Source organism: Penicillium cinerascens (assembly GCF_028974065.1).
Source record: "Penicillium cinerascens strain IBT 15544 chromosome Unknown contig_24_segment0_segment0, whole genome shotgun sequence".
Classification (NCBI taxonomy): domain Eukaryota; kingdom Fungi; phylum Ascomycota; class Eurotiomycetes; order Eurotiales; family Aspergillaceae; genus Penicillium; species Penicillium cinerascens.
The window spans coordinates 2967646-2994647 of NW_026695290.1; the positions used below are offsets into that span (position 1 = coordinate 2967646).

The following is a 27002-nucleotide window of genomic DNA, read 5'->3' on the forward strand; positions in this document are numbered from 1 at the left end:
CACATTCCAACCTCTCCAATCATGAGGTCGCCACATTCCAGAGATCAGCAAAGACATTGCTCGCCAAAACCAAATCCAGCCCCGAGTATTACAGCGCTGGAGCCTTGTGGGGTCACGGGCCACGCTACGTAGGTGGGAGGATTCGCACGGCCCAAGCTCCCCCCCCCCCGTACGGCAGTCGATCATTGGGATGATCGCCCCCTCTGCACGACATGCGGAAATGCAATACTGAAATGCAGCAGAAAATGCAGACGGCAGATACCGAGATCGCTATAACGGGGCGCCACGTACATGCTCTCCCGTACAAGTACAAGCCTGCCTCCCCCGGATAGATCGCTTGTCGCTCCATGCGTTATATTCTCCGGATGATACTGTACTTGCGACTCCCCACGGCGATCTTACCAACTCCGGCCGTTACGCTCTACGGCACGGCATGCTTGCTGGAGATCGCCCCTCCAGACAATTTCCCACATGGTTTCATTGGCGGATCTACTCTACTCCCCATCCCTCCTTCAGCTTCTGGCTCGGGGACGCTAATGCATCTGTTGCCGGTCCTGCTTAGATTACCGGATAGATTAGGGTTTTCCATTGCTGAGAGTGTGTCTGTAACCACAGCGGACCATCTGATACATTCCTTCGGCCTGTGCTTCCAACACCCTTTCCTCTCTTTTTTTGCTCTGAGTCATGACCATGACCATGACCATGACCTCCGGGTGACAAACATCCAACGGTATCATGGGGCGCTGTTTACTGAATCCGGCTGTATCACCCTTCCCCCCTTCGTCGCAGTTTCTGTATTTCAAAAAGAGGCTCGGGGGTTCACCTGTTGCCACCCTTCACCCTCCTCACCCTCCCCCCCCCTTCTCTCCATGAAACCCACCCACACCCTTTGTGTTCTAAAATTAAAATAATAATTAAATAAAAAAAAATACGGGTAAAACAAGAAACCAGCGTGTCCGATCCCGAAGCCCGGCAAACCTCATGGATTTCCACCGATCGCCGGGGCTGCATGACCGATGTTGTAATATATCAAATGAGAGGTGCAGGAGGGGCTCGAGTTCTTAAAGTCTGCGCTGTCCCTTTCGAATCCTGCAAGTGCTTTTCACCCTGCACTGCTGTGTTGTCACTGCATCTTTGGCTCATCGAGAATCTCATACTTCCCCGCGCCCCATGATTCGCAATCCTTTTCCGGTGGATCGACAAGTCTTTTGTATCAAGATCTCTTCTACGCAGGTACGTTTATGAGTCTCGTCGTCCGGTTCCTGCATGGCTGCCTGCTCGTACGCACGTGTGGTTGGGGCTCTGCGGGTGTCGCTGTTGACAAGTGTCGATCGATGTGTTGTTGTATAGATGCACCATGTCTTCGTCTTGGTCTATACTACATGGCTTTGTGTTGAGCATTGCTGACGAGTCAAACAGAATCGTAGACACATACACTACCTGGCCACAACATAACAGGTAAGCACTTCTTTTCTCTCATCTCATCACATCACATCACATCCCAAGAGAAGCCTTACATGGAAAATGTGAAAGTCGCAGCCTCAATCGAAGGTCAAGGCGTCAATTCCATACTCCATTGCCACCCTTCACCGCTCTCCACCGCTTCTTTGCACTCCCCCCGCCTTTCTCCGCTTCATTTTTCCGTTGTTGCATGCACTCTTTTTGCCTCGATTGACAGAGAAACGACGGGAATCCAGAGCCTGTAACCAGGCCTTGTCCTCAGTCCAACTCTGTTCGATTGCCGGCTTCTCATCTACTTTCCCCCCTGCGCTTATCTGCTCCCTTCGAAACCCCCTCCCTTCTCACAAGACACGTTTCCGCTACCACTGCCTGTTGCACCGACTCCTCCAGGGCTTTGCTCATTGAAGGTCTCTGTTTTAGAGCGCGGTCGCTTTTTCCCTTTACTTTCCGAACTCTCCCAACCTCGGTCTTGGACGTGATCTTCACCCCGAACGTTTTCCCCGAGATCGCCGACTCATCCCACCTCGAATCTTGCTTGTCCTCGACCCGCGCGCACGCTGCGACCATAGACGTCTCACAATTTCTCTGTACATCTTGACTCGGAAGGTAATTATTCCCTCGACATTCTTGCCGATTTCCTGGTGGCCAACTCAGTTGCCTCCTGTCGCCTTGCGGGATGTCGGCGCATCTCATTGGCGACCCGCTGCTTTGCTGTATCCCCATTCAAAACTTTTTGATGCTGACTTCACCCTCGTCGCCAATAGATTTTCCAATCTCCCTTTGTCACGTAACTGTTTTACGACAGTCTTCATTGACGGCTGCCTGACACTGCCGATCATTATCTAGAGAGGGTCAGTAATCGGACGAAACGACTTTATCTCCACCTTCGCGCCGACCCCCACGTTACCCTCACAATCTCTTCTACACACCTCGTTAGTCCGTGGAAATGGCGGAAGCAAGTTTTTTCATCAAACACGAATCTGACGATCGCAGCAATCCTTTCCTGATGTCTCACTCCGGTTTCATGGGTAACCAATTTGGGAACCCCAACGATGGGGTAGACCCTTCCGACTTGACGATGCAGCAGGGCGGCTTCATGCCGTACTCCTATGGCTCGCAACAGAACATGTCCTCCAGCTTCAACTTTGGCAACTCTGGAATTGATACCGATGAACTTCTGGACCTGGAGATCAGCGGACAGAACGGCGTTCCCCGCGGTGATAACATCAACTACATGCAGGACCAGTCCGGTGGTATCGCCATGAGTCACCAGAGCCAGATGTCACATCTTTATTCAAACACCCCAGACAACGCCCCGATGGCCAGTCCTTTCGTTCACAACAGCTTTAACTACGAGCAATTCCGAATGAACCAGCAGAACAACCACCTCCAGAATGCCAGCTCTTTTGACCAGAACTACATGAACAACAAAGCCCGACCGAGCTTGCAGACGATGGACCGGACCTCATCGGATGCCCGCAGCCCCATGACCCCAAAGACTCCTGCCCTGGGATCTTTGACCTTGGGTACCCCGGACTCCGGCAGCTTCCCCGGTCAGCCTATCCGAACCGGTGGACTCCAGGCCCGTCATCAGAAGACCTTGTCGAACCAGTGGGACGGTACATCGGGCAGCGCACATTCATACGCTGAGTCGCCGATTTCCTCTCCCGGTCACCACTCGCACCATGCCGGCATTTCAGAGATCATCAAATCCGGTAAACATGCATCATTGCCGGCCAAGGTTGACCATTTGCCCGGTAGCGGCCAAGATTTAGAGTCACAAGAGGCCAAGCGCCGACGGCGCCGTGCATCACACAATCTGGTTGAGCGACGTCGCCGCGACAACATTAACGAACGCATCCAGGATCTTTCTCACTTGGTACCACAGCACCGACTCGAGGATGACAAGGTGCGGAAGCAGCTGGTGAATAACAGCACCCTTTCCATGGCTGGTGCTGGCGGCAATGCTGCGACCTCTTTGCTTGCTGGCGGCAATGGACGCCGCGCTACACCAGGCAATATCACCATGGGTCTTCCCATCGAGGAGAAAGAGAAGGGACCCAATAAAGGCGATATTCTCAACGGCGCTGTCAGCTGGACACGCGATCTGATGTGGGCCCTTCACATCAAGTACCAGCAAGAAGCCGAGCTGGCCGAAATGATCAGCAGCCTCGGTGGCACCTGGCCCTTCGAACCGACGGAAGAGGAGAAGCGCATGCGCAGTGAAATCCTTGAGGCACTCGAGAGAAACGACCCCAGCTCTTTCGCCTACACCCGCGGTCCTGGCAGCGGTCTCCGTGTTCCCAAGCACACAAACCTGGCCGGTGACCCTGTCGGACCGGGCGGCGACGGCCTCACCCCACCCAACCTGAGCCCCTCGTTCCACAGTGGAGGCAGCAGCGCCAATGGTCAGCCTCAGTACTGGAGTAGCGGCGGCCACGCAGCCCTGAGCTTCAAAGAGGAGGACGAATACGCCATGGACATTTAAGTTCGCTCATGCCTGCTTTCAGGTGACTCGTTGCATACACGGCGTCTACGAGGGAACCGTTCTCGGCGTATTGGAATGACAGGACTAGGCTTCCAAGATTTTCTACGATTTCTTTCTACGATACTCTTGCATTTTGTGTCCATGATTTTCATGCTGCTCTATGATCCTGGATGGCGCATCTTGGCTCCAGCCAAATCTCCATTCCTTTTACGGCTTGCTTCTTTCGGATCTGCTCTTATCTTTGTCGCGTACTTTTCTTTATTCCATCGATACCCTGTTTCCTTTCTTTCAGATGTCTTCTCTTACAACGGTTATACAGTTTGTGTTTTTGCATGCTGTCCAGGTGCTTATCTCGTTCTGCTTGACTTCCCTGTCTTGCCCTGCCTCCTTAATACCTCTTTCTTTCTCCATTTACTCTATTCGTTTGCAATTCCTCGGTTAGTCCCGTTTGGCAGTGCAGTTCGCAATTCATTGGCTACGCCAGTTATACTCCGCATCTTATCTTCCACGTAGATATTCCGTAACTCGATCGTCTATCCTCTATTGGGTATCAATAAATTTTGCTGAATACAGTCACATCAGGACAACCTCATCCCAAGCCCAATCCCATAATGTACCGTCGCGAGCAGCCCGATCACATTAATCAAGATCGAACTCGCATGAATCACCATAAACCGGCTGTTGCGCGCCACCAACTCCTTCGAAGGCCCATCTCCTCCCCTCCTCTTATCCCTCAATTCTGCAATACATTAACAATCTTCCATAAACCCTCCGATGATATCAACATACCCTGAGCATTCTTCGCCCTAACTGCACCCTGCGTCAAAGGCCGAAACACCACCAAATTAATCAACCCGGTAACCGTTACCGCGCCCATAACCCTCCCACTCTTCCAATTTAGCCCATTTTCCAGGCTTGTTGTAGAAGTCAACCCAACAAGAACAGGCAGAAAACTCTGCAGCGAGAAATAAACAGGAAATATCGCCGCCTGGTGAACGCCGAAATACGGTCGTCCTAGCGCTTTGAATGCGACAATGCCGTTTATAAATGTCTATCATTAATTAATACCCCATCATAATCCTCGAACACGACGGGTTGCTTTTTTTAGGTGGCATACCTGAAAGACCTGCGCGCCGAAAAGAATGCCATAGCTGCGATCGATCGATCGGTGTTAGTTAGCGCTACCCCGGCGGGGAGCGGGGAGCTTACCTCGACAGGTGCAGGAATTGCACTATCATAGGTCAGATTGGTGATCTGCGTTGCTTGGCAGATCCTGGTCTATATGCACCTATGTATATAATGTCTGCCAGGCAGGGAGTAGATGTGAGCACGGGCTCAGACTTTGTGATCGGGTGGAGTGGTCATGTGATATACGGTAATTCTCGGTGGTTGCTTAGTGATTGCTCGGCGATTGCAGCCGGGCTAAGAAGATATTGTAAGTGGGCCTAGTTAGGCGGTCATAACTATCTGTCCGGAAGGTTTGGAAAAGACGCTTAGAAAGGTATCCTGGAAAATGGAATCAAAAGATGTCTAGAAAGCCGTTTGAAAAAATTCTTAGGAGATTTAGAAGGACAGAGAGAATAAAGTATTGAGGCCCATTTGTGGCTGCAGACATTGACAGGGCCCACGAGGACCCCATGGGTCCCTGTGGGGCCTGTGGATATCTGATTTGACCTGATTTGGCTGAACATTTGCATAAATCGAGCTGACGAGTCTGCCAACGACGAAGTGTTTGTGGGGTCCGCGGAAGTGGTGCATGTATCAGCACCAGCCGCAACAGGAAGCGGTCACGATCATAGCTCGTGGACCAGTATGGAAGCAATGCTGAAATTGAGGACACATCCTTTCAATTAAATTTGCAATAACTTCTACACAAATAGTTCAGTACTTAGCCTGGTCCTCCCAATGCGCCATGGTTTTATCGTTGATTGGCGCGAACAGCCAGGCTCTTTCAATCATGCGGTTGACGTGCAAGATTTCCATAGGATCCATATTCCTCGTATTAACCCCGAAGGTAGCTGGACCACCGTCCGGCTTCTTTTTTTCAAATGGCCACCAATAGCATCTACGTTCAGGCAGAGAATTTCAGTCAGCCCATTAAGATCCACAAACGATGAGACGATCGAGACTCACATGCATCCGCAATTCTCACAGAAATTGAATGACTTCTCTTTATCTCCCCAAATGTACTGAGAGACTTTGCCGCCTTCTTTTATGGCAAATTTGACCTCATCCACTTTATAGTACGCCCAAGCGGCTGCGTAGCGCCGACAGATTGTACATTGACATTCGTTGATTTCCTCTGGTTGATGAGGCACGATCACGGTGATGGCGCCACAATGGCAGGTGGATTTAAGGGATTTGTCCGCCATCTTAATCGAAAGGTCAGACCAGAGCAGAGTGGAACAAAAAGGGTTAAGTTGGACGCAAGGGCTGGGGTCCCATGTAGTAGAATGTCATGGAACTTTAGAGGATCTCCGCAAAACATATAGGAAAGGCGGGGTCGCATGTTGTCGCACACTTAGTCAGCATATACTCTCGTCAAGTTTTCAGCGAATAACTTCAACTCGCCTTAACAACCCCAGCACCACCTCGCTGCTAAGTAACTCGGCGCCAAATATTTATAGTACTCTTACTATCCTTCCATTCTCCTCGTAATGTCCGACCAACCGATACCAAGTTCTGGCTGGTCAACTGCCCAACAGCCGGCCAATGTGTATTACTTCCGCCCCTACAGTTTCTATTGGCCAGGAGCCTTCATCTTCATTGGCGCATTTGCTTGCTCCGGCCTAACTGGGACCGTGAGCCGCAGCACCAGTATCCTCCTGTGGGCTGTCTACCTCGTCAGCTTCCTTATTATCTTGTTGATCGACCCTTTATGCATTTTCGAACAGAAACAGATCGACGAAAATGGATGCCCTTTCACCGTGCGTCGTCCGCTGGTCGGATTCCACTCCTGTGAACAGACCGTGCCTCTAGAAATCCTTGAGCGGGGGCTCTATCGTACAGAGGACGGCGAGGACCAGCCTCGTCTCCATGATGGATATCGCTACGGGCCAGCATTCTGGCGCATCTAGACGCCGCGGAGATGATTATAGCGACGATCCGGCTATGTGGGAGGATAACGATGTTATGGCTTTATGATCAGAGCCTTCGGGGTATTTAGTCGCGTGGTCCTGCCAGCGTTGGAATGGAATCCCTGTTAAAGACGACTGTGGTGACCTGCGAGGATTACCTGGGGCTGTCCCCATATATATTAGCTAGGATGGCTCCCTATTGAGGGTTACAGACCTTGTATATAAAACAATAGGCATATAGGACGATAAGTTCTCAATTTTTCAATTATAAAGTCAATACAGTATACAGTGGGACCAAGGAGATATTGCAAATGGGCCTCAATATTTCATTCTCTTAGTGCTTCTAAATCTCCTCCTGGGTATTTCTGTAAGCATATTTCTAGACATCTTTTGATTCCATTTTCCAAGCTACCTTTCTAAACGTCTTTTTCAAACCTCCCGGACAGATAGTTACGACCACCTAATTAGGCCCACTTACAATATCTTCTTGGTCCGGCTATATAGAATACCAAGAAAAGTCCAAGAATCTATGCCGATCGATCACTCACAATTCAATATAATAGGGTATCTGACTTTCCCGAACGTTCCCCGTTGGTTTGTGTCTCCACTTCACTAGGTCCGACGGCTTCTTAGTTTATTTCGTTATTTTGATGGTTCACATGCTAATTATTATTATTATTATTATTATTATTATTATTCTTAATTTTGTATCTCGATACGCGAAAATATCCTAGGGCACAGGGATATTGGAAGAGTGCACTAGATGTGCTTTTTATAGGGAGTTTCTCCGATCTCTACTTTGCTTCCCCAGTGGACTTTACCCCGAAATTTCATGGTATCCAGATTCGGAATTTAAAAGAGGCCGTTGATCAAGCTAGAGACCTGCATTAGGGTCACGTGTAACACACTCCCAACCATGTCCACATTGTGTCACTCGGCTTAACGTAAGGTGTTATAGGACCCTTTCATAAACCATCTGACTCACCTTCAACTTACTCCCTTAACACAACCGTATACAACCTTGGAATATGACAGACTCACTCGATATACTCTCTACAGCCGACCGTCTCCGACACGGAACACCATGCACACTCGCCAACGAAACCCCTCGCCAAGGCGGCTCCCACCGCGTCTTCAAAATCATTTTCAAAGACTCCATACAGTGGGCAGCCCGAATCCCCCATGACCCAAGTGACTGGACATACGAACTCCGTGCCTTGAAACATTTCCAACACATCAAACAGCAACATCCGGAAATCAAAGCACCAACCTTGTTCTTCGAGGAAGGACACCCAGTTCTGTATTCGGAATGGGTCAGTGGCACGCCGCTAGCAATCTGGAATTTTCAAATTCCTTTGATTAAACGGCAAAGTCTTTTGGATGACATTGCGGAGTTTCTGCAGCAGCTGTGGACGACTCCTACTCCTTCCCCAGGCAAGAAGGGCCTGTACTCAACCTGGCTCACGGAAAGTCTAGATAGAGGTCTAAGGAGGACCCTCAATGGTACTGCTAGATGGGGAAATGCTGTTGATTATCTCATTATGCGATCTATGATTCCGGAGTATGCCGAGTTTGACAAATATCCTGCTATCGGCTTTGATCACGGGGATCTGAATGCGTATAATATTATGACAGACGATTTCCACTTGACAGGGTATGTATAGCACCTTCTTTACCTTGACACTCTATGCAATATGGTTTAACTATGGACATACTGATAGGGTTATCGATTGGGACTGGATATCCACCGCACCACTACCAGCCGTTATCCACCACCCGTGGTTCATAGCGGATATCCCTGGATGGTATAATGAGGGTGTGGAAGAAGGTGATAACTTCGGCGAGGATCGTCTTTATCTTGAGTATTCTGTAAGGAAGAAAGAACTTGAGCAGAATATGCCGCCTACGGTGTCGACGTTGTTAAGGGACTCCGAGGAGAGATTGTTTTTTCAATCGGCTTTTCATTTTAGAGACATCCATATGAAGTTTGTTGAGATGTATTGTATGTTGACGGAGAGTAATAGGAGGGCTGCGAGGGAGCAGTTAGATGCGGTGTTGGAGTTGTATCCTGAGTTGGGGGGTGAGGAGGGTGTGCGGAAGGTCAAGGACCTGCTGGAGACAGACGGAGAGTAATGGCATAAGACTACCATTTTTGTCAGATCACAATAACTCCAACCCTAGCTTGAAACAACTCGAAATATAGAAGTCGACCATGTACTGTGGTACAAAAAGAAGCTTTTAGGATACCCCCGCGCTAAACCCGGAGAGTCTAAATACCGAATCCACTCGGCCCAATTCGCCCGTCAGCTTGTGGCATCACGGCTGAGCGGCTTACGCACCTTCTGACAGGGCTGATGCACTGCCACCGGGGGGTTCATTATTCACCTGCCTGCCACTACCTCCGTGGTTTAACGTCACCTACTCTCCACCCAAACAGTCTATCTCGAAACGAGCTTTGAGAACACATACCATGGAAACCTCCAAAGACGAACCGGCCCCGTCATACGCGGATATCTTCCAAGGACCCGCGAACTTTTCTTCTGGTGTACGTGCCCTATCCCATCCCAGCTACCGTCGTTTTTCATTCCCCATCAACTGACCGGCCGATATAGTACTCCCGCGTCACACAGGACGAACCCGACGTCGAAGCCGGCCCCGTCCACGAACATGGCGAAAGCGGCATTCCACTTAACCCCAGACCTGTGGACAGCCAAGGCCATGTACACTGTGAAGTCTGCGACGCACAGACGGCTAGACGGGAGAAGCAAAAAGCAGATCAACATACGTGCAATATCGTCTCGGTAACAATCGCTCTGATTTTCTTATTTGTTACGGTTTTCGGGATGGTTACTGTTACTGCTGTCACTGGGAGCAAGAAAGAATAAAGTAACTCTTCTGGAACGAGGGGACGGATGGCTGAATCTACACATGTTCCTAGGATTGACGTAACTCGTGGAATCTCACAGTGAATCGCTTTCTATCCATCTGGTCTGCTCTATTCACGATTAGAAACAAATGACAAGACTCGAGGTAGGGAACAGCTGGGTATATGGGCCATGGTACAAGGCAAACGGGTGCCCAGCTTGAAATCATTCGACAAACAGGGGATAATCTCTTCTTTTTATGTCCATAGGATATAGACCAGCTTATTGTTGCTCGCGCATCTTACGGAAGAAGTCCATCACTCCGGTAAAGACGACCAGCAGGATACCACCACCAGGTCCGAGACGCAGCACCTTGGGAATGAAGCCCTTGTACAGCGCGCCGAAGCCCTCCTCCTTCATGACGGTGCCGACGGCAGGCCAGGCCCAGTTGTACTTGGGAGTCTGGCCGGGCACCTTGGTAGTGTTCTGGATACGGGACTTGACGACGTCCATGGGGGTGTTCAGGAGGGTACCGGCGATACCACCGACAGTACCGGCGATCAGGTCGTTACGGGTCTGCTGGCTCTTGTTGCCGGGCTCGGGCTGGGGCAGCTGCGCGCGCACCTGGAAGATACACCCGAAGTAACCCGCGTTCCACAGGATGTGGCGCCACAGTGTGGACTCCAGACCGTTGTACATGGCCAGAGGGCCCTCCTGCGCAACAATCTTCTTCACCACGTCCAGCATGCCGTTGTACTTGCCGGCCGACGCCTTATCCTGCAGACGAATCTTGACAAGCTCGAAGGGAACCACCACGAAGGCCTCCGTCGCACCGGCGGTGGCACCGGTCAGGATGGCTAGGGACTGGGTCTGCTTCTCGACGGCGAACAGGTTCCGGTAGAAACTGCCCCAGCTGTCGTTGGCGGCGAACTTGGTCGCACGCTTGGGCGCCTCCATCAGGATGGGGGCCGAGATACCGCGGTACAGGCGCGAGAAACTATTGATATAGACGCTCGGTGAGTCTCGGAGCGAAAGCCGACATCAATGCCGAATCCGGAAATCTTGCACGTACCCTTCGTTCTTGACAATCTTGCTGAAGCAGTCGAACATGCCATTGTAGTGCTCAGCGCCTGCGACGGCGGTACCGGTCTGAAGCTGACTGTGCGGAGAAAGGTGTTCAGTCCAACAGGTCACCGGGTTATTCCGAGCGGGTTGCTTACACGCGTGTCTTGACGACGTCCAATGGGTACCTGGATGTCGCGCATGGTTAGTCCGGGCTAGTTCTCGGGCGATGAACGGCTACGGTTTCCGGGAGCCGTCTGGGTCAAGGGGGAGGAGCGTACATCATCAGAATCTGTTGGCGCGAGGATGGTCGCATTAGTCACTGGACCACTTCATAGTCGACATTCGACGTCGTGAATCGGCTCGTAGAGCATCTTCGGACCATCTAGAGTAGAAATGACTTACCTCAGACACACCAGCCACCGCACCGGCGGCGAATTGGTAGATGAAGGGGAGGGGTTGCTGCTGCTTGTCGGACATGATGGCGACCGGTTCTGACCTAGGACATTTCAGCAAACGCGAATCTATAAAGAAAAGACACGCGATATGGAAAAGGGCAATCGCAAAGACCTACCAGAAAGATGCACAGGAACAGAAAGCTGGAGAAAGCAGGAAAGAAGAGAGGAGAGTGGAGAGATGGGGTCACCGGTGTCGGCAGGAATCGGTGAATCGGTGAATCGGTGGTCGACTCCAACTGCCGTTTATTACTAACCACCCCGTGGGGTCGGGCATTTTGCTTTTCCACTTCCCTGGTTTGATTGTTTGATCATCATTGTTCCATCGTTCATTGTTCGTGCCGTCGTTGTTCATATCCATATCGCTATACACAATACACTCATCCCTAGAGCCCAATTTATCCAATTCCTTTCTACTCGACTTCCACTGCTCGTTCCAGTGGCCTGTTCCTTAGCAACGGTACTATGCGCCGCCGTGGCCGTACAACTCTGCCCGCACGCAAACCCGGACGGGCAACACCCTCCACCCACAGTATCAGCGCAGCTGAACCAACCTTTGGCGCACCTGCCCGTGATACCAGAGCTGCCTCCCGTAGTAACGGGTATCACGATGGTCTCGCCATTAGAGACAAACGTCGTCGACGATGTTGTCGGGCACGACGTAGTATCGCAATCTCGCCCCGTCTGACAACAGCCGCCATGATAAACAGCAGAACAAGCGTAGAAGCCAGTTGGGCAGACGTCCACCCGGCTGGTAGTAGCGTGAGTCGCAGTTGAAAGGCTCGTAGGCCGTGCTGGAGGTACCAGGCTATCAGTGGTTGTGGTGGTTGTGGTGTCCGTGGCTTTGGTGGTCGATGTCGACGTCGAATCAGTACTCTGCGAAACTGTGGAGTGCGTCTCTGTAGATACCATCACACTCGAATCGACCGTGATTGTCACGACGGAGATATAGGCACCTAAATGATCATTAGCTCCAAAGTAGAACCAACTAACGAATTGCACGTACAGCCCCCGGAAACACACTCATACCCCGGTATACAGCACCCGCCGCCCAAAGACTGCGAGCACGTCGTATACCCACTCTGGCAAGACCCAACGGTGCCAGAACAAGTCTCTCCACTCGGACAGCAGCCGACATCTCCCGATCCCGTATCCGTCACGATCTCGCACGTGCTGCCACTGCTGCAGCACCGATCGGAGCGGCCGATAGATGTGCATGGGTTTGTTCCAGTAGGGCACTTGAAATCCCTAGACTCCAGACCACTCCAGCCAGTCGATCGTTCCAGAGGAGAAGCAGATTGAAAGGGGAATGACCGGGCAAGGAAGGCCGGATATCCGTTCTCATCCACGCCTCTGCTCTCGAGAAAGTCTGCCGTAGAATTCCCCTCATCTCCAGCAAAACTCCAATACTCAAACCAGAACTTCTCCCCCTCATCCCCACTCATCTTCCTCACGCCCTGAACAGCGTCCTCCGCGAACCGTTGCGTAATCTCGTCATTACGACGCAAGATACTCTCGTAATCGGTGTAGCTTAGGTCTGATGAAGTGTTTCTTTCATGGGCACATAAAACACCCGAAACGAACAATGATACCCCGAATGGTAAAAGCAGCATAATGACTCAGGCCCAGACACCTAGGGCCACGTGCAGACTTCGGTAAATCTGAGTTCGAGGTCGGTAGGGTGTCGGTATGCGTCATTCAGATCGTGGCGTGGTACAGTGGATTGTGACACAGGTTGGGTTGGAGATGGGGCTGGTGTGGTCCCGGTGGTTGCCTGAGCTCTGATATTATTTGGGTGCCCAAAGGTATCAAGACCAAGACACCAAAATTGGACTTTGTAGATGGAATGGAAGATGATCAGGTACAAATATGGAAAGACGGAGAGTAGTCTAAATATTCTATGCCCGGATGGTGGGAACTGGAAATGCGGATGGCTGGGACCGGCCACCGACGTTTCTTTGTTATCCACATTTGTCTCAAACGAGAGCCCAAATAGACCTAAAAGGTTGGGTATCTATGACAGACCTACAAACAAATTGCACGGCAAGAGGACGCGGTGGTAAAGAAAGTGGTCGAACTAAATACCCGCGGGCCAACTAGTAACTCCATGCTGCGAAATGAAAAGGCATGTGGGAACAAGCCACGATTCGTGGCAGGGTATCGTCAATCAGTGGCATGAATGCAAAGGTACAAGATGTAAAACAGGGCTAATGTCTCAGGGCTATAGAAAATGCGCCACAGGTATAGAGGAAAATGGGAATTGGGAAATGCATGCAGACAAAAGGCCGTCGCAACGAACGCGGGAGAAATTCCAAATGCACGGGAAAAATTCAGCAGGGTAGTTCAGATCAGGAGTCGGGCGCGGATTCACCGGGGTTGGCATCCTTCTTCTCATCCTCCGCGTCTTCTTTACGAGGCACCTCTGGTTTCTGTTCATCAGCGTCCTCACTGTCAGGAGCCGGCGCTGAGTCTCCCACTTCATCCTCACCCTCGGGCTTCTGCTCTGCCGCTGCTGCTGCGGCAGCTTCGGCTTCAGCCTTCTCCATCTCGGCGTTGCGAGCCTGCTGTCTATCCCAAACTTCCTTTCGAATGCGATCATCCTTGGCATTGCGCAGTCGCTCGGCTTCTTCCACACCGCCGCTCTTCTTCAGTTTGCCTTCTTGGACGAAATTACCAAGTTCCTTCTGGAAGAGACCGATCCGTCGGGTCTCGAGCTCCTTCTTGCGAGCCTTCTCTGCTCGCTCGATAGCCTCAACTCGACTCTCGTGGTTTGGCTGCAGAGCGCGCACCTCGCCCAAGACGCCATCCTTGGCCTTCATAGGGTCAACAGTCGGGTCAATGCCAAGGGTACGCGAGGTAGCGCGCAAAGTGACACCGCCATCCTTGGCCTTCTCCATAGCCTGCTCCTTGGTGGCTTGCTCCACCAAAGCGAAGGTCTGAGCAGCCTTCTCCAGATCGTCTTGCAGATCGGCCGCGAGGTCCTCCTGCATGGTCAGTTGGTCTCGTTCCTCGCAGACCAACTGCAACTCCTTCTCCCAGATCTTGGTCCAGATAGGCTTCTCCCGGGCGAGGAAGTCCTGCATCTTCTTGATCTCCTTCATGGCAGTGCTGATATCCCGGTTGACACCCTCCAGCTGGCGGGGCAAGGGTCGCACGCCACGTTGGACTACGTCCTTCCGAAGATCCTCGACCAGATCCTGCAGGTCGTCAACACGAGCCACAAGTCGCTCAGATTCGTCACCGAGTTCCTTCTTGCCAGTGTTGACACGTGCACGGCCGGCGTCGCCTTCGTAGCTTGGAACAGCCACGTCCTCTGCAGCGGTCTTGATCTGGCTAGCCTTGGCGCGAACAGCGCTCATTGAGCCAGTGATGTCGGTCGTGAAGTTAGAGTAGGTTTGTCGGAGCACAGCAAGATCGCGCCGTAGGCTTTGCAGTTCCGCAAGCTGGCTATTACTTCCAGATATCGGAGCCTTTTGGCCGCTGAGAGGACTGGGCACGACTGCGGCAGCTGCGGGAGGGGCAGCAGCCAAACGGGCCATTTCCTTCGCTGCCTCAAGTTGACGGTCCGAGACGCGCTGGATAATCGTCCCCTGCCCAGCAAGGGCTTCTTTGACGCCCTCCACCATGGAGCGCACTCCAGACAAGCTATCATCAAAATGCTTCTTGACTTCGTCCAAGTTGTCGACATTCAACACGAGAACCGATCGATCCTTGACATCGTTCAGATCTTCAAGCTCGTGTCTGATGCCCGAGACAGGGTCTTGAATGTAAATCTCAGGCAAGTCAGCTCCATTGCTGTGGGTGTTCCAAGCGAACTTCTCAATGAAAGCCAATTGAAGTCGTCCAATGGTAAGATCCGCAATGCCTTCAGGCAGTACGTATTTCTTGATTTTAGTTTTGTATTGCAAGAAGAGCGTCAACTCCTTCCCTGGAGACGGCTGTTCTCCAATAAATGTAGGAACAGCTGGGGGTGTTTCAATGCCAGAAGGAACAAAGCGGTCTGCTTTTGGTGTTTCGGGGGCTGTCTCGGCAGCAGGGGCATCGCTTTTTTCGGGATTGAAAGGATCCTCGAGAGAAGGCCCCTTCGGCGGTTGTGGGAAGCTCGGCGGTGCTACCTCAAGGGGCTCCTCGGGCTGAGCTGGCTTCGCAGGAGGCTGCTTCAGAGAAGCCTTAGGGGTTGCTTCGCTCTCAGGTTCAGGGGCAGGTTCTGGGGCAGTTTCCGAGGGTGGCTTGTTCTGCTCTTCTTGGACTGCATCCGGAACATTCGCGGCCGCCTGGGCCTGGGAACTCCTTGAAATGTCCTGGGAACCCTTGGTGGACCGCTGCCGCGAATGCACGTACGAGCCTCGCAAGCGAACAGCGTTGAGAGACTCGCGCACATCACGTCCACGGTTGGGGATAGGAGAGTTCTGTGTAGGGAGGACCGGGACACCGTTGGTTGACGTCCCTAAGTGCTTCTGAATTTGATAGGCAGAGAAACGACGCGACGCTCGTCGTTCGAGCTCGCCGCTTCTTTGGAGAGCACCCAGGGCGTCGTCCTGTTTGGGAGGTGGGGGCGGAGCAGGGAAGTCTGGAGGCGCCCCCGAGGATTGAGCCACCCGCGGGGTCGCGCCATTGTCCTGAGTCGTTTGCGTAAGAAGCTGCTGTGTTTCTCGCCTCGATGCTTCGCGGTCTGTGTAGTTCGTGCCTCGCGTTGGGGATGTGAGCTGGCTGAGTAGAGGGTCCTCTAGAGACCCATTGCTGCCATAGCGACGAGGTGGCCGTTTTGGCGACTGCGTGCCAGGTTGGATATTAGGCATGGTCGAGGCGGCAGCTTCGTCATATAGTTGTCCAATGTTCGAGTGGTTACTGGACAGACTTCCAGCACTGGCCTGCCGCCCGGGCATACCAGCTCGTCCATCTTCACGCTGTTGCCGAGAGCGTAAACGAGCCTGTTTTTTCTTTAACCCATGGAGTAGGTTGATAATAATGTCGCGGATCTGAGGGAGATATCGGTCCAGACTTTGCGCGGATGCATCCTGGCTGAGGGTGTCTTCCAGGATTGTGCGAAGGACATCGGGGACGGGTCCTAAATCCGAGGTTTCGACTCCGATGGCGTTGAACGCCCGACATGCCAGGTTAAATTCGTATCCCAAGCGCACATACACGTCCGAAACGTCGTTCTCCGAGGCTTGTTTTCGAGACCATTGTGTGAGGGTTTCCAAAAGCTGTTTAGTCGCGACGAGGAGGTGTGTTACGCTCTTTTCGATCGTAGAAATCTGTTTATCGGGCTAGAGACAAAAGACCATCAGCGATCAGTCATTCTCACATGAAGGGGTTCAGTCTTACCACGTTCTTGGCTGACTGGGTACGCCCAGAGGCGGACGAGCTGCGACCAGAGTTAGAGGCCATGGAGTCGCCGGGGGAAGAATGGGAGAGATTAGTTTGACCAAAATCCCCAGGGTGCCTCGTGGAAGTCGACATGGGAAGGAAGAAGACGATAAGCGAGGAGGTAGCAAAAGATGACGCCCAGCCTCCCGTACCGCGGAGGAACCGTCACTGGTTGTGATCGGCGCGCTTAGACGGGCATAAATTACACGCGATACCGTCCCGCACGGTAATCTATGAATGTTACCATGGCACATGCAATTGCACTAATGTCCAACGTACAGGTCTGCAGCCAAAGGCCCCTTCGAATCCACTCGCCGAGCTTTCGGCACCACCCGCATTATCCACTTCTATGTTGGCTGATCGACCAGTCGCTTCTGATCGAAATGGAGGTTAGGACAGAACTATCTATCTCTCACCTCTTCAAATGCACTGTCAAGTGTCCTTTGATTATGTAGGTACTTAGGTACCTACCTACAGGTATATTTAGCTAGGAACCCTAGCTAAAAGAAACCCTAATGTACAGGTACCTTAAGGGGTACTTTAGGGTAGCCACATTCAACAAAGCAAATTTAGAGCCCACAAAATCAATGAATGGGGTTCCATAGAGTCCTGATGGGGCTGGTTTCTGATTGCATGCTAGGAGATAATCTACAGCTTCATCGATACTCTGTACAGATGATTGTAGATGCATCTTGCATTCGGATGATAAAACCCCACAGATCATCCTCGGCGTGCTGGAACTCATACGGGGCTGGGTGCCTGTACTTGGGTATTCCCAATACGCCATTGTCAATCGGGCTGTCTCAGGCATGGAGGCCCCAAGGTTACTGAATGAGAGATCGACAACTATTCGGTCAAAGGGATGATCTAGGGGGAGCTGGAAATACAGAAAAACAGAAGAAATAAACCAGCTAGTGATAGATTATAAAATTCCCAGTTCTCTTTTGATTAATGATGCCAAAGTTCCCAACTTAGGAAAGTGAACCTGTCAGGGTCGCACCGTACCCGTACAATACATCACCTTCCCCGTGACTTGCCCTTTCCCCAAACAATTCCCAAACCTCACTTACCTTTGCTCCTTCTCATCTCGATCCTCCCCCTCCCCTCTCATTTCTCCTTTCATTGCCGATTTCTGTTCGGCGCCTGTGTGGTTCTTCCCCCCTCACCTCCTTCCGTGTCCTGTTTGTGCAGGCGGTGTGTTGTGGTAGTCCCTCATCCTCGCGGCTTTCCGCCGTGCGAAGTTCCACGACGCCTGCCCTGACTCCCGAGTCAATCAATGGCTTCCACTTTGAACTCTGCGCCGGCTGCGAACAGCTCATCCGGCAATGCCAACTCTACACAGAACTCCGGCCGGCCCTCTCTGAGATCCAGCGCCAGCACCAAGGGGGACGGTCGCCGACAGTCTGGCAGCCCTGGTGATGGTGGTCAGCGGTATGATGCTACTCCTTTCCCCCACCTGCCCATGAGTTTGACACTCTTGCCCTCCTGCCCAATTCTTTACCTGTCGGAACCCCGAGATGCCTTTGGTTTTCATCCTGCCCGCATCAACTCGTACTCGGCCACCGTGTCTCTGTGCACGTGCCTTTGAGCTGGCGAGCTTGGTCCACGGGCTAGCATACAATTATGTCCGCGATGCAGCCAATTGCACGTCTCGGATTTGATGACAGAACCCTTCGTCCCGTCTTTATCCTGTGATTGTTGGTTGCACCTACTGACACAGGCAATGTTCTACCGTATAGGCGCACAAACTCCCAGAAAGCTTGGACCCAAGGCACCAACCCCATCACTCAACGCTCCTCATATTCGACGAACGGAAACATGGCTCGACAGTCGGGCTCTCCCCAGCCAGGCCAGAAGGAGTCGAACACCCCCGATAACCACGCGCATGATCGTTTACTGTTCTTATTTGCCAGTTTCATTGTAAGCCAGTCTGGTCGCGGTCGCATGGAGATCGGAACTCATTTATTCTCGTTCTAGGGCCTGCATACAACCATTACTACGAAAGGCGGAGACAAATATACCGGAATTTTCTCGTCTTCGACCTTGGAAGCGAGCGATTCATCATTTCTTCTCAAGATGGTGCAGCGCGCATCGCAGGAGAACCAGTCTAAAACCAATGGCGTGAGCGATGCCTCAACCCCATACCTGGGATCTGGACCGGAGCATAGCATGGCCTTTGATATCAAGGATGTGGCCGATATTGCCGTGCCAAACGTCTCACCGGCTGAGGTGTCCGCCAAGGAATCCAATGGTAAGAAACACCGGACCATCCAGCGGTTGGCGGGAAGTGCGTGAATTGACATATATCATAGGCGCGAGTGGATTCAGAACGGACAGTGACATTTCTGGAAACTTGGCAATGCGGGAGCGCACCCTCAAGCGCTGGGAGCCTGCTGCGGACGAGATTAATATGTCACTGGAGGGCTCTGCTGGTGATACAGCGAGCTGGGACCAATTCGAGGCCAATGAACGTCTCTTTGGGGCAAGGACAAACTATGACGAGAATATTTATACTACTCGCATTGACCGCTCAGACCCCACCTACCGTCAGAAGCATGCGGAGGCGGCTCGCATCGCGCGTGAGATCGAAGGCCAGGAGCACGAAAACCCCCACATGCGGGAAGAGAGAGGCTTGGTGGCCCCTGACTCTGGTGACCAAGACGAAGAATCTAAGTACAGCGGTGTCCAGCGGGAGGCCCAACCTTTCCAACCCCTCGTTTCTGGTCAACCCAACAAATATACCCCTCCCGGGCGTCGGCAAGCCGGACCTCAGCCTGTTGCCTCCACGAAGCAACCCTCGGCCCCTGTGTCTCAGGCTCCAGCTAAAGAGATCGCCCCGGCTGAAAAGCAACAGCCGATTGCTGCGACCAAGTCCGGTGGGGAGACAGAACAAAAGACCGACCTCAGCAAGGCCGCGCCTACTGCTCCCACCACAAAGCAGCGTCCTGTGCCCGAGAATGCCACTGCAAACGTGGAGACCGAGGTCCTGGATCAGTTCCGTCAGTTCGCCAACAGCGAGAAGCTGAAAATGCAAGAACGCCGTCGCAACCAAGCATCGCATGATCGCACTGTCAAGTTGAACGAGTTGATGAAGTTCTCAAAGAATTTCAAGCTGTCGACCCCCGTGCCCAAGGATCTGGTCCCCATCCTGGCCAAGGATCCCCACAAGCAAGAAGCTATCATCGGCCGGCTTCAGTCGCCAGATGAGAAGGCCAGTCCGAAGTCTGCTTCGCCGGTGGCTGATCAGAAGCCTTCGGCTCGTGCCGCCGGACCTACTGGTGCAGTGCCGCCAGTTGCACCCTCTGACCGCCAGAATTTCACCCGTGGTCGTCAAGGTTATCTCCCCACTGGTCCGCTTGCCGGTTCGGGTGGTCGCTTCCCCCAGCAGCCCATGCAACAGGGTCGTCCTAGTCCTGGTATGCTCAGCCATCGCCTCCAGGACAACCTCCAGCAACGAAAGGGTGCCAACATGGGTTCTATCCCTGCCCCGCTACCCATTCAAGATGCTCGGGTGCCTCCCACTGGCCCTGCCAGTGATCAGCCCCGGATCACCAGTCCTGTGAAGGCCCAGAACCCGCCATCCGCTGCATCAAAGTTCAATGTCCGCGCCATGGAGTTCAAGCCCAACCCCGCGGCGAGCACTTTCACTCCTGGTGGTCCTTCCGGGGCCTCTGGTATTTCCGGTGCCTCTGGTACCATTAGTACTACTTCTGCTTCCGGGGCGGCGGCTGCTGCTTCTAGTGCCAGCCCGCGGTCTTTTTCGCGGAACACCTCTGTTTCGCGTGCGACTACGCCTTCCGCATTCTTTGGCTCCAAGAAGCCCCAGCCCATCTCCGAGAGACCTTCCATCGACGACCAGTTCAACCCCATCAAGCGCATGAAGAAGGAGAGCGCCGAGGCGGCCGAGAAGGCCGACAAGCCTTACGTGTCATTCAATGGAGGCATTCCCCCTCCTTACAAGACTCTGCCAACTTGGGATGTGCCAGAAGCCAACCAAGAGAAGACCTTTGACCAGATGATCAAGCAACCGAGCGCTGTGTCATCGGTCTCTCCGCAGGGCCGGTCCGCTTCAAACAACCCCCATCTTCCCCAGCAACAGATACCCTACCCATTCCAGCAGGGCAATCCAGGCATGCCGACTTCCTCGGGTCCTCCTAATGGACCTCACATGCACCAAGGCTCTCATGGGCCCAATCCGGGTCATATGGACGACCATCACCGTATGCAGCTGTCGGCATCGTCGTCTCAGGTTTTCCCTTCACCCCGCATGGGACAGAGCCACATGGGGTATCCTTCTCCTATGGCCCCTCATGCACAGCTGGCATTTGGGCAGCCCATGCCCCAGTTCTACGGAGGGCCGCAGCCTGCCCACATGAGACAGTATCAAGGTGGCCCTCAGTTCATGAATCCGCAAGCTGCTATGGGAGCCCCTATGATGATGCAGCAGGCTTCCAACGGTCCTTATATGGGTGTGCCCCAGGGCATGTCTCCCTACACCCCGCAGATGCAGATGTACTCGCCTTCGCCGGCCCACGCCTATCCTCAACATGCACCCCCTCCTCAGCCGCATAGTGGCTACCCCAGTCCCAGTCGTGGTGCACCCATGATGATGCATCAGAACTCGCAGTCGGGCCAGCCTCCACAGCCGATGATGTTCATGCCTGGACAGCCTGGATATGGAAATCAGCAACCCGGACACAGTCAGTTGCCCTTTCATTACTAGTAATTTTTATCTACTGCTGACAGTTTGATTCCAGTGCCTCCCGGCCGTGGTGGCTACCCCCAGCAGCCTCATTTCTCCTCGAGCCCGCACCAGGGTCACCATTTCCCTCCTAATCAGCACCGCACGCCAAGTAACAGCTACAACCAGGTACCCCAAATGCCTCCTCAGGGTCCGTCTGGCACCCAGGCAAACGCAGGGTCCTCCTCGCATTCCGCTGAGCCCACTGATGAGGGCAAATGAACTGCATGACTTACGATCGATTGAGTGACTGTCCTGGTTTCAGTGACTTGAACTCAACTTTGCGCACCGTCGACAATGGCCATTTATCAAACCCCCTTGGGGTTCGACTGTATCTCCGTCTTCATCCCTCCTGCTAGCTTTGGTACCTATCGTGTACCATCTGATGAAGAACATGTTGATACGAGACTTGAAAGGTGAGATCCAAACCCAATACACTTGAATCGTGCGCTAATCATGTCGCAGATTCGATGAGCGGACATAATTATCATGTCTATTTATCGCGGGAGTGGTCTTGAAAATATACCTGCTAGTGAATTTTCTCTGAATTGTGTACAATTCAGCCACTGGCCTTCAAAAAAGTCCTCGTTACTTCCCACGGAGCTTTTTTCAGAGAGTTATCCATCACAGTTGATCTCGAGGCAGGGGTTTCCCAGGTCTGAAGATACTCCTTGTCAGGACATGTTTCCTTCCGGTTTTTTCCTTGCTTTTTTGCCCTTCCTTTCTTTTTCCAACTGTGTGGATATTGTGTGCCTGTGGGTGATCTGAGATGGATCTCTTGTGTTTCTCACTGGCTCCTGGGCTAGGCATCGCATCGGATGGGTTACGCCTCAGTGATGACCGTAAAGTGGGATGATCGGATACCAAGTGGCTGGCGAGGAAGTGGTCAAGCGCGGGTGTCAGCGCGGTGTGATGCAGTTGTAGGAATAGTGTGGCGCCCACGGTAGTTGCTAGCACTCATTCAGGTGCAATGTGAGATGACTATATCAAATAACTCTTCCTTTATCTGTAGATTCCTTTATTTGTAAACTGTATTCTAGCTACTAATAGAAAACCCCATCCAACACATTCCTCGGCACTGTAATCTGTGGCGGATGTTAGCACTCATCCTGTAAAATTATCCAAACTCAAACTTGAATGGGAAATCTCCTCAGGTCTTTTCAGTTTCTTATTGGTCTTCATTCAAGCCAACCGACAGAAACCACCATCTCCAACGCGGTGCTTCATTCAAACCATAACACCCGCCCACCGCATCAATCGAAACAACACGCCCCCAAGCGCTCCCAATCTACCACACCTTCACCGCAACACCTCCAATCCCCCTATTTCGTCCCCCATACGTCCCTCTCTATGCAGTGACAGAGCCAACAGCAGGGCGTTCAAATGAACGCACCCACTCTATCGACCGCAGCCATTAGTTCCTATCAGTCCTCATAGAAGAAAAGCGGACCCAGGAACTCCAGAAAACGGCCGGGCACGTCCATACCTACAGGTAGGTATAAAACATGCCTCAATGTACACATAGATTCTCCCAAGGTCCACTCTCCCGTAGGAAAGCCATGGACCTGAGGCTTGGACCCTTTTGCCTAGCCATGTGTCTGCAAAGAGGGAGATATGAAGGCGTGTAGGAATAGTGGAAATGGAGAGGTGTGGCGGAGATGGTCCGGGGACATCCTGAAGAGCAAAGCTCTAGGATTGGTGAAACTGGTAGAGGGAGCTGTGTATTGCGAATGATGCTAGATCGGCGGTATGTGTCGTGGGAAGCGAGTACCTTCGGTGGCACATAGATGGGGTTTCTTGTTGGAGGCGGCGCGGTCTGACCTTTTACCAGGTTTCGCATCTTTGGAGGCGACAGTGTCGCTGTCGGGGATGGGAGGGCGGGGAAGAAATAGAGCTCACCTGTATAGAGGCCGTTCGACGTGTAGGTATAGACATGTCGTGGTTGTGTTGGATTGACGAGGCAAGCTTGGAAGCTCTTAGCTCCGAAATAAACGCGAAGCCCTGCCTGAGGCTCCCGCGGGGCGTATCACCGCAAGGTGGCCAACAACGAAGATCCAAGTTCCAAAACCCAACCTTCAATCCCCTCGTTTCTGCATATATTCTCCTAACCTCCGCCCACCTCGTCCTCCTCCGCACCTCCCCTTCTAGCCTCCCTCCTCCACCTAGGCCATTGGCCAGCCACTCCCCCGGGCCCCTCCACCAAACAACAACCGCACATGGATTTCCTCAAATCAGCCGTCGCGTCCGCCATCGCCAAGGGTAGCTCATTTCCCTTCTCGCTAGGTGATCGAGTCGACATCGGCGACTCCATCTGGACGCTGCATAACGGTACGAAACGGGTAGGATGGTCTCCGGCTTCGGTGTGGGTTGTATCTGGTCGCTAACGGAGTTTCGTTCCAGGATGATGGTCAGGCATGCAGTGTCTTTACGTTTGATATCGCGGCGAACAAGTCGCGTCTTCAGCTCGCTAAAAATGCTGTACGCAAGTCGCGCACGCTTCGCCATCCCGGCGTGATCAAAGTTCTGGATACGATTGAGGTATGAATGCGCCAGGGAATAAGGGGTTGCGATAATTGAATGTTTGAGACTGATGCTATGGCAGACGGAATCGAATCTGTATATCGTTACTGAGCGTGTTGCCCCTCTCGACTGGCAGGTCAGGCGCCGGAGTATTAGTGAGGAGACCGCGAAATGGGGTTTGTATACTGTTTCGGTAGGGTATATTCGTGTCTGGTTATTGGGCGTATGCTGACTTGTTTGCGATGAACAGTCTACCCTCAAGTTTATCAACGAAGATGCATCCTCGGTCCATGGTGCCGTGCGTGCGTCGTCTGTTTATACAAGTGAAAGTGGCGAGTGGAAGCTAGGTGGCTTTGATATCTTGAGTTCGATGAAGGAGGATGATGCCATTATATATGTCAGTCATTGCTTATGAAAAATGGTAGTTGGCATGCATGCTAATCAAATAACAGACATACGGCAGCCTTGTCCCAGATGCAGCTCGTTATACGCCTCCGGAAATTGTCAAGGGCGGCTGGGATTCAATCAGGCGGCATCCTTTGGCAGCCGTTGACGCGTACGGCCTGGGTATTTTTATTTTTGAAGTATTTAATGGCCATTTTTCTGGCGGTGATCAGGTCGGCAAGACGACCAACATTCCTCCTGCCATGCAGCAGAGCTACAAGCGTCTTTGCACGGCTAATCCGAAGTTGCGACTCAGCCCTGCGCATTTTGTTGAGCAGGGGAAGAAGCAGGGCGGGTTCTTCCAGACACCTTTGATTCGCTTGACAGATGATATGGAGAGTTTAGGTCTCAAGAGTGATGCGGAGAGAGAGGAATTCATCAAGTATGTTTTCGTCTCGATTTCGATTGTGATACTTGGTGCTGACATGGATAATAGTGAACTTGATAATCTTTCTGACGACTTCCCCGAGGATTTCTTCAAAATGAAGGTATTGCCTGAATTGCTCAAGTCAGTCGAGTTTGGCGGTGGTGGGCCAAAAGTTCTCAGCGCTACTTTGAAGATTGGCGGCAAACTATCAGCAGACGAGTTTAATGCCAAGCTGACCCCGGTGGTTGTTCGCTTGTTTGGCAACCCTGATCGGGCTTTGCGTGTGTGTCTTTTGGACAATCTGCCTTTGATGATCGACAATCTCTCGCAAAAGGTCGTCACCGACAAGATCTTCCCTCCAATGGTCAGTCTGCAACTTGCTATTTGTGCTCTACCGCGGTCTAACAATTCATAGACCTCTGGCTTTACCGATGCCGCTCCTGTTGTCCGAGAGCAGACTGTCAAGGCTGTCTTGACGGTCATCAATAAGCTCAGTGATCGAGTTATTAATGGAGAACTTCTCAAGTTCCTGGCGCGTACTGCGAATGATGAGCAACCTGGTATCCGTACCAACACAACCATCTGTCTTGGCCGAATTGCCAAGAATCTGGGGCAAAGCGTATGTCTAACCACTGTGGCTGGTAATCATGATTCTAATATCCTTTAGACTCGCTCGAAGGTTCTCATTGCTGCATTCACGAGAGCTATCAGAGATCCCTTTGTGCATGCTCGTTGTGCCGGACTTCTCGCCTTGTCAGCGACCATCGATTTCTTCACCGAAGAAGACTGTGCTGTAAAAATCCTGCCTGCCATTTGTCCGGCACTTTTGGACAAGGAAAAGTAAGTTCGGAAATTTTTGATTCTGCGACTCCTTTACTCATATTTTCCAGGCTCCTCCGAGACCAAGCAAACAAGACACTCGATCTATATCTCCAGCGAATCCGAAAATTCGGCAACACTATGGCAGACTCGGTGATACCACCGGCCGCCGCTGCCGAACCAAACAAGTCCGATGCGCGCATCGGCACTTCAAACGACAAGTCTTGGGCCGGATGGGCCATATCCTCATTCACCAACAAGATGTCAGCTGCCGACGGTGAAATCCAGCCGACAGCCGGCACAAAACCCGTCGAAGCAGATATCCCCCGCCCCGCCTCAGTCCCTCGCCCGGCTAAATCATCCCCCTCTGCTCAATTAGGACTTCCCAAAGAAATATCACGTCCCGTCGCACACCCACTGAGCCGTTCACAATCCGAACGGCCGGTCCCAATCCTCCATGAGGAGCAACCAGAAGACGACGGGGACGAGGTCTTTGACGCCTGGGGCGCCATGGACGACGACGAAAACGACGACGACCCCTTTACCGCAGCCGTAGCATCTCCCAACCTCTCGTCTCCTGATCCCTCTGCAAAATCGCCCGCCGTGCCATATGACGATGGCGGTGAACCTGATTTCGCCGCCTGGTTGGCTGCTAAGAACTCCACCAAGGCAAAGAATCCCCTGCCCAAGGGCCTGGGTAAGTCTGCGTCTACTACTTCTGCGCCTACGAGGAGTACGGTGGCGAAACCGAAGACGGTGACACCGAAGAAGATTGATACGAAGCCGAAGGATGAGGATGTTGATGATGGTTGGGGTGATGCTTGGGATTAGCGAGTGTTCATTTCCACGGCATCTGTATATACTGCCAAATAATGTTGGGATTGGAACGCGTATAGAATGTCGCGCATAATCATAATTTTCTCCTGACTTCAGACTCGTATCTTGGTTTGCTTCATTCAAAGAAAGCTGTAGGTGTCGGTGCTGGATTGCTTGGGCTTGTTGTATTTACGGGCTCCCGAGGTCTGTAACAAGCTGACCTGTTATGACTTCCAGAGCTAAGTATTCGTAACCGTTTGGGTACTTGACGTGTCCTGCATTAGACCAATAAAACAGCATACAAGTAGACAGGCAAAAGAGCACCAAGAAGGACTTTCCTGAAGCTTCCGTCTTTGTTACACTGCTCACCGCATTCCGCGGAGCGCGGATATAAAACCCTCACCCCGCTTATCTCTTATCAGCCTCTTCAGCCTTGCACCTCTCGTGGTTTCTTTTTCAACTGCTTCGTCATCAGGCTTGGCCCTGTGAATGAACATCCCACGCCAAGTCTGACACAT

The 27002-nt window shown here is 52.3% G+C and overlaps 9 protein-coding genes across 9 annotated transcripts; 6 read left to right on the forward strand and 3 right to left on the reverse strand.

The window, feature by feature from the left end:
* Positions 1 to 2407: 2407 nt before the first annotated feature.
* N7498_004219 (basic helix-loop-helix domain-containing protein) lies at positions 2408 to 3949 on the forward strand (the record flags this gene model as incomplete). The annotated part of the gene is made up of 1 exon (XM_058451281.1): positions 2408 to 3949. One exon carries the CDS (start codon positions 2408 to 2410, stop codon positions 3947 to 3949), a length of 1542 nt encoding a protein of 513 aa, XP_058310743.1.
* A 578-nt stretch (positions 3950 to 4527) lies between these two features.
* On the reverse strand, positions 4528 to 5187 carry N7498_004220 (DUF4149 domain-containing protein; the record flags this gene model as incomplete). Its single annotated transcript, XM_058451282.1, has 4 exons — positions 4528 to 4688; positions 4739 to 5000; positions 5067 to 5100; positions 5159 to 5187. 4 exons carry the CDS (start codon positions 5185 to 5187, stop codon positions 4528 to 4530), a joined length of 486 nt encoding a protein of 161 aa, XP_058310744.1.
* A 1419-nt stretch (positions 5188 to 6606) lies between these two features.
* Positions 6607 to 7026, forward strand: N7498_004221 (uncharacterized protein; the record flags this gene model as incomplete). The annotated part of the gene is made up of 1 exon (XM_058451283.1): positions 6607 to 7026. The coding sequence occupies one exon, from the start codon at positions 6607 to 6609 to the stop codon at positions 7024 to 7026; it is 420 nt and encodes a 139-aa protein (XP_058310745.1).
* A 1028-nt stretch (positions 7027 to 8054) lies between these two features.
* N7498_004222 (uncharacterized protein) lies at positions 8055 to 9159 on the forward strand (the record flags this gene model as incomplete). The annotated part of the gene is made up of 2 exons (XM_058451284.1): positions 8055 to 8680; positions 8748 to 9159. The coding sequence occupies 2 exons, from the start codon at positions 8055 to 8057 to the stop codon at positions 9157 to 9159; spliced, it is 1038 nt and encodes a 345-aa protein (XP_058310746.1).
* A 337-nt stretch (positions 9160 to 9496) lies between these two features.
* Positions 9497 to 9911, forward strand: N7498_004223 (uncharacterized protein; the record flags this gene model as incomplete). The annotated part of the gene is made up of 2 exons (XM_058451285.1): positions 9497 to 9571; positions 9639 to 9911. The coding sequence occupies 2 exons, from the start codon at positions 9497 to 9499 to the stop codon at positions 9909 to 9911; spliced, it is 348 nt and encodes a 115-aa protein (XP_058310747.1).
* Positions 9912 to 10172: 261 nt separating this feature from the next.
* Positions 10173 to 11432, reverse strand: N7498_004224 (putative mitochondrial 2-oxodicarboxylate carrier protein; the record flags this gene model as incomplete). Its single annotated transcript, XM_058451286.1, has 5 exons — positions 10173 to 10887; positions 10963 to 11049; positions 11111 to 11140; positions 11234 to 11244; positions 11358 to 11432. 5 exons carry the CDS (start codon positions 11430 to 11432, stop codon positions 10173 to 10175), a joined length of 918 nt encoding a protein of 305 aa, XP_058310748.1.
* A 2323-nt stretch (positions 11433 to 13755) lies between these two features.
* Positions 13756 to 16798, reverse strand: N7498_004225 (formin-mediated actin nucleation enhancer; the record flags this gene model as incomplete). The annotated part of the gene is made up of 2 exons (XM_058451287.1): positions 13756 to 16677; positions 16736 to 16798. 2 exons carry the CDS (start codon positions 16796 to 16798, stop codon positions 13756 to 13758), a joined length of 2985 nt encoding a protein of 994 aa, XP_058310749.1.
* Positions 16799 to 17870: 1072 nt separating this feature from the next.
* Positions 17871 to 22016, forward strand: N7498_004226 (putative PAB1 binding protein (Pbp1)). The gene is made up of 6 exons (XM_058451288.1): positions 17871 to 18208; positions 18517 to 18697; positions 18755 to 19028; positions 19090 to 21477; positions 21535 to 21934; positions 21984 to 22016. Exons 1-5 carry the CDS (start codon positions 18054 to 18056, stop codon positions 21738 to 21740), a joined length of 3204 nt encoding a protein of 1067 aa, XP_058310750.1. The 5' UTR covers positions 17871 to 18053; the 3' UTR covers positions 21741 to 21934; positions 21984 to 22016.
* A 1718-nt stretch (positions 22017 to 23734) lies between these two features.
* N7498_004227 (COPI-interacting protein CEX1) lies at positions 23735 to 26499 on the forward strand (the record flags this gene model as incomplete). The annotated part of the gene is made up of 9 exons (XM_058451289.1): positions 23735 to 23857; positions 23919 to 24056; positions 24121 to 24231; positions 24289 to 24435; positions 24491 to 24864; positions 24919 to 25213; positions 25265 to 25468; positions 25517 to 25689; positions 25740 to 26499. The coding sequence occupies 9 exons, from the start codon at positions 23735 to 23737 to the stop codon at positions 26497 to 26499; spliced, it is 2325 nt and encodes a 774-aa protein (XP_058310751.1).
* Positions 26500 to 27002: the final 503 nt, after the last annotated feature.

Bases quoted from the DNA above. Each gene is read 5' to 3' on its own strand.
- N7498_004226 (XM_058451288.1), top strand. From the start codon at position 18,054: ATGGCTTCCACTTTGAACTCTGCGCCGGCTGCGAACAGCTCATCCGGC. The intron at 18,209-18,516 runs GTATGATGCTAC...TCTACCGTATAG, and splicing joins CCTGGTGATGGTGGTCAGCG to GCGCACAAACTCCCAGAAAG. The intron at 21,478-21,534 runs GTCAGTTGCCCT...GTTTGATTCCAG, and splicing joins AAATCAGCAACCCGGACACA to TGCCTCCCGGCCGTGGTGGC.